The 11,411-nt window shown below is 48.5% G+C and overlaps 1 protein-coding gene and 1 pseudogene across 1 annotated transcript; one reads left to right on the forward strand and one right to left on the reverse strand.

Annotated features, from left to right (window-relative positions):
- Positions 1–5,640: 5,640 nt before the first annotated feature.
- Positions 5,641–6,713, reverse strand: LOC101999428 (annotated as a pseudogene).
- Positions 6,714–10,122: 3,409 nt separating this feature from the next.
- On the forward strand, positions 10,123–10,675 carry Rnf183 (ring finger protein 183). Its single transcript, XM_005372446.2, is given in 2 exon segments — positions 10,123–10,574; positions 10,576–10,675. Coding segments are annotated over 2 exon segments (552 nt in total).
- The last annotated feature ends 736 nt before the right edge of the window (positions 10,676–11,411 follow it).

Below are 11,411 nucleotides of genomic sequence, written 5' to 3' on the forward strand. Positions count from 1 at the left end.
GCACTACTTGCTTTACCTTAAACTCTTTAAAAATTATTTTTTTATATTTATGGGTGTTTTGCTTGCATGTATTTCTGTGCACCATGTGTATGCCTACAGAGGCTGGAAATTATTGGATCCCCTGAGACTGAGTTACAGACAGTTGTGAGCCACCAGGTAAGTACTAGTTATCAAACCTGGCTCCTTTGGGAGGAGCAACCAGCGCTCTTAACCACTGAGAATTTCTCCAGCCCTGATGCTAAAACATCCGAAGTCCACAGTTTCACTTTATACAACTCTGGGCTAACCTAAGATCTATAATTACTATTGCATTTACTTTTTTTCCATGCAGTATTTGCATATTTAAAATTAAAAGGTTCTGTCAGGCATGATGGCCTGGAACATGTCCATAGTTCTAGCACTTGGGAGGTGGAGACAGGAGGATCACCAGGTGGAGGCTAGCCTTGACACACAGTGAGTTTGAGACCAGCCTAGACTGCCAAGACATCCTGTCTCAAAAATAAAACAACAAAGAGGCTTAAATTAAATTAAAGATTAGATCATTGGGTGATTAGTTAAGTAATTGATGGCACAGCCATTCAGTGAAACAATAAAGCCATTACAAAATAAGAACAATTGATCTGGTGAGGACCGTGAGTAAGGGCATTTGCAGCAAGGGACAGGGCAGCCTGCAGAATACACGAATTTGGATAAAAGGAGAAGGAACAAGGAACCTGGCTCTTTTGCTTATGTACACAGAAGACATCTTTGAAAAGAGATACAAAAACATATAGTGTAATATTTTAATTTTGAGTACGACTAGATGTCTGGGCAAAAAGAGCTTTTACTACAGAAATCAAGCCTTTTGTGTACTGAAACACACGAATTCCCTGTCCAAAAATAATGTTAACTGGGCAGTGGCAGTACATGCCGTTAATCCCAGCACCGAGGAGGCAGAGGCAGGAGGATTTCTGTGAGTTCAAGGCCAGCCTGGTCTACAAAGCAAGTTCCAGGACAGCCATGAGCAAAAGTGGGCTTCTTTCAGAAGACGGTGAGACCATGGATAGGACGGATTACGGGGCTGGACGTCCAGGCTCCTCTTGAACTTGTGCGTGTGCTTCATTTGTGTTTCCATTATTTACCTGCTAGTGTTATAGTGACAATAATGATAGTTCTGCCTGGAGCTTACTGAGTGTTTCTGTGTGCCACCTACTGTATAGCAACATTTCACCTGCAGGCTGAGTGGGAGGGGTGTGCGCACGCGTGCGTGTTGCACGTGGCACCCAGAGCAGGATGTCAGGTGTTTCTGCTTTATTCCTTTGAGGCAGAATCTTTCATTAAACTGAAAGCTTGCTGTTTGGGGTAGTCTGGCCAGCAGGCCCTCAGTAGGTGGTTTTTTTTTTTTCCTCTACAGTTTCAGGAGAGGAATCCAGGGCTAGGAGAAGTCCTGTCTTCATTTCTAGTACATATTTAGAAGCCACTGAATCTAGATTCCTAGTGAGTCTGATATCTGACGTTGAAGAATTCAGGCACTTCCTGCTTATGCTTACTGAATGGTCATTTAACTGTTTTTGTTTTTTTGTTTGTTTTGTTTTGCTTTCCTACTGGGTTCTCAGTATTTTGTTCTCTAAGTGCTCTTGGTGTGCCTTCATTGCAGGGCCTCAGAGTAGCCATGCTTCTGACTTCCCTGAAGTCAAGGCAGGTCAGCCAGGAGTAAGGGGAAGGCTGGAGCTCCTCCAGTTGGCAAGGATGAGTGAACTTCCTCCTCAGCTCAGAGAAGCAAAGGTGACTCACAAAAGCAAGCATCCAGGTCTCTCTCGGGTGCAGAGGGCCAAACTCACCCGAGGAGGAAACCAGCCAGGGAGTGGATCAAGAGCTGGGAGACCATGCAAATGAGGCTGACCCCAGCGACCCGGAAGAACCAAGCACCTGCCGTGAACTGTGTTGAGAGGAGAAGGAGCTGAAGCTGGTGAGGAGTAGGAGAGGGCCTACCAGGTAAGGGGTGGGAGAGGGTGGAGCAGGTAGCATTGCTTGGTTTGAACTCTGACCTGGGCAGCCTGGGCAGGCTCCTGGGTCAGTTTTCAAGTTCTGCAACCCTGGCTCTGAAGCCCTGGCCACGCCACTTTACATCCCAGCACTAGTTCCTCATCTGTCAGATGGACACTAACAAAACCATGCTGGCTTCTGTACTGACCGCCCACTGTGCAGGCTAAGCGGACTCCATCCTCACAGCAGGGGTCCTAAGCCTCTTCACCGGAGGGAACTAGAGTTCAGAGAAGTGAAGTCACTGAGTTCAGCAAGTCTTGTTTCTAGGCTGGGTTTAGAGATCAGATGACCTCATGAAAATGGAAACAGCTGGAAAAAGCAATTACGTTTTCTAGATGTGTTACCATATTCAGCTCCTGGCAAGGATCAGACCCCAGGAAACCATCAGGTACCATCAGAATGCCAGTTCTCTGTGCCTGGTGTCAGATTGTGATGACGGGGAGGGTGCTACAGACAAGGTTCTGGTCATAACGACTGCCAGGTGGTTTACCGTTGCTCAGTTGTCCAGGTGGGAAGCCAAGGCCCATAAGTCACTGAGTGTCTCCTAGAGACACGAAACTGTGCAGTGGGTGCCTGAGACAAGCAGCTCTGGTAAGGACCAAGCACAGCTGCATCTCTTATTTAGAGCTGTGGCCATGGCACTTCAGAAAATGTGGGTCTGGTCTAGGATGACGGAGGAGAGCTTCAGGGATAGGAAGACAAGCTTAGCAGAATAAAGTTAACATTTTTTCCTTCTTTTTTAGTGATTTATTTATTTTAATTTTATGTGCATTGGTGTTTTGCCTGCATGTATGTCTGGGTGAGGGTGTTGAATCCCCTGGAGCTGGAGTAACAGACAGATGTGAGTTGCCATATGGGTACTGGGAACTGAACCTAGGACTTCTAGAAGAGTAGCCAGTGCTCTTAACTGCTGAGCCATTTCTCCAGGCCCAAAGTTAACATTAATTTTCAAGTAATAGAATTAAAAACAAAAGTTCTAGCAACAAACCAGATCAATGGTTTTGCCCGCATTGATGACCACTATTGACACGCAGTTGTTTCTAGGCGTGGTGGTGCACACCATTAAGCCTAGAACTTCAGAAACAGAAGACAGCAGATCACTGCGAGTTTGAGGCCAGCCTGGTCTACACAGAGAGTTCCAGGCTAACCAAACAGGGCTACAAAGTGAGACCATGCCTGCCTCAAACAAAAAAACAACAAAAAAACACTTGGTAGGTTATCTTCTGGGAGATATATTTCCATCATGCACATATTTCTCAAAGTAGATTGTTATAATTGTCTTATCACTGATTCTTTAATACTTAATAACATATCATAGACGAACACCATAGATAATACATAATAAATGTTTTATCATATTGTTTTGAAGACTGCAGAATGTCTCTCTCTTCTATCCATCTTTGTAATAATACAAACCACCTTTCAGAAAACAGGCTATGTGCATGAGTAGGAAGTGGCAGAGGCCAGTGACACTGGCTGCTCGGGAGCTGGAGTTACAGGCAGTTGCGAGTCACTGACTTTAAGTGCTCAGCGTCTTCCAGTCTGTGTCCATCCTGTATGCCTGGGCTCTAGCTGAAAGCTTCATTGACAAATGGGATACAGTTTGTGATGCTTGCCTAACATGAACAATGCCCTGGTTCAATCTTCAGTACTTTAAGAAAACAAACTAAAAGCGTCATGACTTTTAACTTTCTTTTTCATGAAGGGAAATTGAGTCAAGAGAAGTGAAGTGACCCACTTGGAATTATAGTCCTAACAAGTAGTGCTCATGAGCCCCAACAACTTGTTCCAGAATCTATAACCTCACTTGCAGGATGCCTGCCAGCATCTGGAAATGGTCTTGATTCTGTCTCTGCAGGTGTCTTTTTTTTTTTTTTTTTTGGTTTTCTCTGTGGCTTTGGAGCCTGTCCTGGAACTAGCTCTGTAGACCAGGCTGGTCTCGAACTCACAGAGATCCGCCTGCCTCTGCCTCCCGAGTGCTGGGATTACAGGCGTGCGCCACCACCGCCCGGCCTCTGCAGGTATCTTTCATGCCGCCCCCACCATTTCTTTCTTTCCTTTTCAAGTTAAGATGCTATAGTCAGTATAGAACACCAATAGACTTCACAATGTCATGTCCATACATGTCCATCATTGCACTTGCTGAGATCCATCACCTCACTGCCCTCTCCACCCCTCCTTATCTCTGCTGCTCCTCCTCCCGCCAATGTTGTTCATGTCTCACATCCACCCCCACACGTATGTGTGGAGAAGAAGCATGCGGCATTTCCTTCTTTCCTCCAGCTACCCTCTCTAGTTACCCGTATAGCCTCCGTCTGTCCATCCATCCATCCATACACACATACATATAAACATACATACATATAGAAAACAGAGGGGCTGGAGAGATGGCTCAGCGGTTAAGAGCACTGATTGTGCCGGGCGGTGGTGGCGCACGCCTGTAATCCCAGCACTTGGGAGGCAGAGACAGGTGGATCTCTGTGAGTTCGAGGTCAGCCTGGTCTACCAAGGGAGTTCCAGGACAGGCTCCAAAGCTACAGAGAAACCCTGTCTCGAAAAACCAAAAAAAAAAAAAAAAAAAAAAAAAAAAACTGATTGTTTTTCCAGAGGTCCTGAGTTCAATTCCCAGCAGCCACATGGTGGCTCACAGCCACATATAATAATATCTGGTGCCAACTTCTGGCCTACAGAGACACATGCAGGCAGAACATTGTATATATAATAAATAAATATTTTTTAAAAAAAGAAAGAAAACAGATACATTTAAATCTAGATTGTGCATATGAGAGAAAACATACATTATTCATTTTGATTCTGGTTTATTTTGTTTAATATCATAACCTCCAGTTCCATCCACTTTCCTGCAAATGTATAATTTCATTCTTTATGGCTGACTAAACTCCATTGTGTATATATAACAATTATTCTAAAACTCCACTAACCTTTTTTGTTTTGCTTTTACTGCAGCACTTTTATTTTTCTTTACACAATGACATGTTGCTATGGCCTAATGTTCTCTCTGAACAGTAGAAAACCAAAATTTCTCATTTCTTAAATTGAGTACAAAAAACCTTATATAAATTTACAGATGTCAGTGCAAATGTTCCCAACTCAAGGCAAGTAACTAACACCCCACAGCAGTCAGGAGGGAAAACACCAAAACAGAAACTGGGTCCTAAAGCTTGGACTTTCCCACCCTGTCCTTGCGAGCCTCAGGAAATCCTGGAAGTCAGCAGTCAGTAATACCCTGCACAGATCACTGCAAGGTGCTCACACATCCAGCAGGCTGGGGAATTCTCTTCCACAGCATGCTCTCCCCAGCCACCAAGTGATTGAGCCGCATGACTAGGGATTAAGTCAAGAGACGCACAGGGTATAAACATATGCCAAGGAACAGTTAGCTTGAATACAAGGTCAAACATTAGCAACAAGTTCTACAATCCAGTGCTGATATTGGATACAAGCTTCAAGGACAAATTTCTTTTCAAAGGCTTATTCCAGTTTCATGAGGCTAGCATGAGGTGTGTACCTTTGCCAGGGCAAATTGATACTTCAGAATCAGCTCATGCAGCAGATGCCTGGCTCAGTCCTGGCATCTAGACCTGCTCAGTCCATCTAGATGCATTCGCAGAGGACAATGGAGGGGCCCGACTCGTCATACCCTCCTTGCTGATCCACATCTGCTGGAGGTGGACAGTGAGGCCAGAATGGAGCCGCCAATCCAGACTGAGTACTTGCGCTCACGGGGAGCAATGGTCTTAATCTTCCTTGTGCTGGGTGCTAGGGCTGTGATCTCCTGCATCCTGTTGGCAGTGCCTGGTGCATGGTGGTACCACCGGATAACACTGTGTAGGCATACAGGACCTTGCGGATGTCCACATCACACTTCATGATGGAGTTGAAGGTGGTCTCATGGATGCCACAGGGCTCCATGCCCAGGAAGGAAGGCTGGAAGAGCACCTCTGGACACTGGAACCGCTCACTGCTGAGAGTGATTACCTGCCCATCAGGCAGCTCATAGCTCTTCTCCAAGGAAGAGGACAATGCAGCAGTGGCCATTTCTTGCTCAAAATCCAGGACAGCGTAGCTCCTCCTTAATGTCACGCACAATTTCCTGCTCAGCCGTGGTGGTGAAGCTGTAGACCCGCTCAGCCAGGATCTTCATGAGGTAGTCTGTCAGGTCCTGGTCAGCCAGGTCCGGACACAAGGTGGCGTGGGCACTGTGTGTGTGACCCCGTCACCAGAGTCCATGACAATGCCAGTGGTGCACCCAGACACATACAGGGACAGCACCACCTGGACGGCCACGTACATGGCTGGGGTATTGAAGATTTCAAACATTATCTGCGTCTTCTCTGTTAGCTTTGGGGTTCAGTGGGGCTTCGATCAGAAGCACCGGGTGCTCCTCAGGGGCCACACGCAGTTCACTGTAGAAGGTGTGATGCCAGACCTTCTCTTTGTCATCCCAGTTGGTGACGATGCCGTGCTCGATGGGGTACTTCAGGGCCAGGATACCTCTCTTGCTCTGGGCCTCGTCACCCACGTAGGAGTCTTTTTGGCCCATGCCCACCATGACGCCCTGGTGTCGGGTCGCCGGGCAATGGACGAGAACACGGCCCTGGGGACATCGTTCTAGCAAAGTGCATACCGGAGCCATTGCCAATAAGAGTGGCGATTTGTTCTTCCATTGCGATCAGCGAAGGTGGGAGACAGAGCAGCGAAAAGACACACAGTGCAGTCCAGCGGTGGAGTGTGAGCAATCCACTAACCCTGATGGGCATCTAGGTGGGGTCAGTGTCTTGTCACTGTTCACAGTGATATCTCTGTGGCTCTGTATCTGTGTTGCTGAACTTACAGACTGCTTCCTGCTTTCACTCTGAGTATATTGAACTCTTGCTTACCCCAGCCCCTTAGCCATCCTGGCCTTTCACTTTCTTACACTGGCAGAATTGACCTCTGGGCTTGGCATGCTCTTCTTCCACATCACCTTTTTGAAGAAAACTTCCATTCCAAACCAATTTTCTTTCTTCCTTCCTTTTTTTTCTTTTTTCTTTTGCGGGGGCGGTTTTAAGCTTTGGAGCCTGTCCTGGAACTAGCTCTTGTAGACCAGGCTGGCCTCAAATTCACAGAGATCCGCCGGCCTCTGCCACCCCAGTGCTGGGATTAAAGGCGTGCGCCACCACTGCCCGGCTCCCAAGCCGGTTTTTTTTTTTTTTTTTTTTTTTTTTTCTTTGTAACATTCATTAAAATCATGTATTTTGGGGCTGGAGAGATGGCTTGGTGGTTGAGAGCCCTCTTGTGGCCTACAGGCATACATTTAGACAGAACACCATACATGATAGATAAATAAATAAATAAATAAATAAATAAATATTATGTATTTTACTAGGTGTGGTGGCTCACGCCTTTAATCCCAGCATTTAGAAAGCAGAGGCATCTGGATCTCTGTGAGTTTGAGGCCAGCCTTGTCTACATAATGAGTTCCAGGATATCCAAGGCTACATTATGATTACATATATATATAATTATGTATAATAAATATATAATTATAGTTATATAAATTATATATAACTCTTTGTTTCTTATTACTCATGAGGCAGTTTTTGCCTAAGCAGCCTATAGTACCATGGTTGATTTGTTCACCCCTATCTATCAGCGCCTATCTAGTTCGGTGCCTGGCACGCAGTAAGCCTTCAGTGTTCAGGAAGGAATGGACGGCTCACTGAATGAAGCTCTCCTAGCTCTGGTTATGGCCATGCCATCTTCCTTATTCCATGTCTGAGCTGTGACTGAGGTCTAGACAAAAGCAGGAAGGTAAAAGTAGACACAGGTTTTGCTTCAGGTTCCAAATTGCTAGGATATAGAGCATCATGTCAAATCTCCAGGAAGCTGCACTGCCCCGAAGTCTTCCTTTGCACAGGTCCTGGGTGACCCAGAGAATCTTAAGGGACACAAGGAATCTTAGAGGAAACAGCTCTTTCCACACATCCTACAGCTGGACCAAATGGATGTAACTTCTGTCTTTGTGACTGCAGCACATGGTGGACTGGGAATCCAGAGACACGTGTCAGGCCCTGTGTGTGTCAGGCCCCGTGTGTGCTCTCTCGTGCACACGTGTGTGTCAGGCCCTGTGTGTGCTCTCTCGTGCACACGTGTGTGTCAGGCCCTGTGTGTGCTCTGTTGTGCACACGTGTGTGTCGTCAGGCCCCGTGTGTGCTCTCTCGTGCACACGTGTGTGTCGTCAGGCCCCGTGTGTGCTCTCTCGTGCACACGTGTGTGTGTCAGGCCCCGTGTGTGCTCTCTCACGCACATGTATGTGTCAGGCCCCGTGTGTGCTCTCTCGTGCACACGTGTGTGTCAGGCCCCGTGTGTGCTCTCTCATGCACACGTGTGTGTCAGGCCCCGTGTGTGCTCTGTTGTGCACACGTGTGTTGTCATAACTCGCCAGAACCACTTCTTGTTTCCATGCGTAAAGTGAATGTTTCCACCAAGTTTTCTTGAAAACCCCGAAGCAACCCAACTCTTCAGATCTAAATGGTCAACATAGGCAAGAGATACAATCCAGACGTTTCTGTTTGAAGTGGGGAAGCGGGGCCAGAATGCTCCTCTCCCAGGTGGGCAGGACAGCCCGTTCTGTCTCTGTCCTGAAGGTTTGCCTATTTTGGTTGTGGCTACCAAAGTCAGTAGTTAAAAGACAAAGAGAGGATGAGGCTTTGGGGACTGATAGATCTTATAGGTTTGTGCAGCAAGTGAGGCACATGGCAGGCAACTCCTCTGTGCAAGGAGGAGGTTCCAGCATTTTAGAAAAGAAATGAGGGCTCGCCGGGCGGTGGTGGCACACGCCTTTAATCCCAGCACTCGGGAGGCAGAGGTAGGCGGATCTCTGTGAGTTCGAGGCCAGCCTGGTCTACCAAGGGAGTTCCAGGACAGGCTCCAAAGCTACAGAGAAACCCTGTCTCGAAAAACCAAAAAAAAAAAAAAAAAAAAAAAAAGAAATGAGGGCTCACGAGAGAGGAGCCCCAGAAGACCCGCCCTCTGGTGATCTAGAAGAGAAGACTGTCACTCTTACCTCTCCAGTCCAGGGATTTCGGGGCGAAAAGAGTCACCCTCTAATCTGTATCCGCTCTACATTCAATTGGTTGCCAGACCGTGTGTGTGTGTGTGTGTGTGTGTGTGTGTGTGTGTGTGTGTGTGTGTGTGCATGCATGCACACGGGTGTACGGCTCATTGGGATCTCCCAGGAACCACTCTGGCAGGTCTCTGTCTCTGGCTCAGGGCAGGTGTGCTGAAGCTGCAGTCAGGGCCACCTGGCAGCTCCAGGTGCTGTGAGCATGCTGTCATGGAAACAGCCCTGGGGTTGGCCTGGAGGTGGCAGTTTCCCAAAGCTAGGTGATTCAGTAGAGGGAAGACGGGAAACACATACCCTTCAAGAGTGGTCTCTCTGATCCCCTCAGCAGTCCACAGAAGCCCAGGTGGGTGCTGGGAGAAAGTGGGAGGAGGAAGGTGAGAACCGATCTGAGGCCGGAGTAAGGGAGTCCTCTCAAGAGTTGCTCACCAGGACCAGTCAGTCGACTGTGAAGAGTTGGCCTCTGGCCCAAAGCTTCCAAAGGAGCAGAAAGGGGGCTGGCATTTGTCCCTAGCAGAGGGGCACACTCAGGAATTCACAGAGCCCATCTCTGCTCTAACCAGGGATTTGAGGTTGCAGGGAAGGAAACTCATGGGGAGCCAAGGCAGCCTGTAGCAATTGCAGGGCACAAAGGCTGAATTTATAGCCTTCTCCAAAGCCCCAGGGCTGTCCCCTCCACTACTGGTTCATTCTGGTGCTGCCGGTAGGGTGATTTATAGGGTAGCTCAGGCCTTCACCCTGGGTGACAGGCTGTGTAGCTTCAGACTTACGTCAGTGACCAAGACTGGCTGTCCTTGGACAAAATGCTTTTAGAGATGCATTCTTCCACCTGTGAAATGTGGGTATAGACAGCGTTTAGCCTCTCAGAGCTTAGGGCTGCAGACGAAGCTCAGGGACAGCCCACGGGTATGCTTTAATCTTTCTCTGCTCTACCAGGACATCCCGTGAAGCTCCCCACATGTGATCTGAGGATGGCTGAGCCACAGGGCCAAGAGCTCACAGCTGAGTGCCCTGTCTGCTGGAATCCCTTCAACAACACGTTCCACACTCCCAAAGTGCTAGACTGCTGTCACTCCTGCTGCGTGGGATGCCTGGTCCACCTCAGCCTGGTAGCTCCAGCCAGGCACTGCTTGCTCTGCCCACTCTGCCGTCAGCCCACCATGCTGGCTTCAGGGCAACCAGTCACTGACTTGCCTACAGACACTGCCATGTTGACCCTGCTCTGCCTAGAACCCCACCACATCATCCTCGAGGGCCACCAGCTCTGTCTCAAGGACCAACCCAAGAGCCGTTACTTACTGCGTCAGCCTCGGGTCTATACCCTGGACCTTGGCCTGGAACATGGGAGTCAGACTGAAGCCCCTCAGAACACAGTGCCTGACACCAGACCCATGCCCATCCCCAGCCACTACTCTCTCAGAGAGTACCCGCAACCCTCCCTTCCGGACCTTTGTCTACCTGATGGCTGTCATCCTCAGTGGTATCCTACTGCTCATCCTCTCCATCTTTTGGGGTATGGGGTGAGCACTCTCTGTTCCAGCACAAGGAATCGAGCCTTTCTTTGTGATTGCAGGAATGGGGACCGCTGAGCCTCCTTTGATGTTGCCTTCCTTGTAGTATTGCACATTTGAGCCCAGGGATTGCTTAGGCCATGTGTCTGCTTTGGAGAACAGAGATGGCCCGACATGAAAAGCCAAAGGGCTAGGGAGACCTGCAGGTAAACTGTGGGGTTATGGGGTGTAGAGTTCTGTGGCTCCATGGTACATGGCAAGTTGTGCCAAAGGGCTGGACAGCACGGTCCAGACATCTTTCACTGGAGCTGTGCTGAGCTGTTCATGTGTTGCTGACAATTCTGGAGTCTTTCAACTTGTGGGCCAATGTGTTTGTCCCCTCTTTCAGCTTTCTCTGATTCTTGCCACCATTCCCAGTAAAATTAGCCTGCATTCTTTAATTCATTGGTTTCTTCCTTCCACAACCATTTATTGGTCAGAGAGAGGATAGACTGTTCCCGGGGTGGCAGGTGGCCCCCCATTGAAGGGAAGGCATGCGGGCCGGCTGGCGAGAGCCGGGGGCCCGAGAGGCCTCAGCTACACCTCAGGCTGAGCAGCCTGGGGCACAGGGGTGACCCTGCCTTTCTCCTTCATATGATGTCACCCAGAAATCAAGAATCTAAAATTTAGCCGGGCGATGGTGGCGCACGCCTTTAATCCCAGCACTCGGGAGGCAGAGGCAGGTGGATCTCTGTGAGTTTGAGACCAGC

The sequence above is a fragment of the Microtus ochrogaster genome, chromosome 10 (genome assembly GCF_000317375.1).
Source record: "Microtus ochrogaster isolate Prairie Vole_2 chromosome 10, MicOch1.0, whole genome shotgun sequence".
In the NCBI taxonomy this organism is placed as follows: domain Eukaryota; kingdom Metazoa; phylum Chordata; class Mammalia; order Rodentia; family Cricetidae; genus Microtus; species Microtus ochrogaster.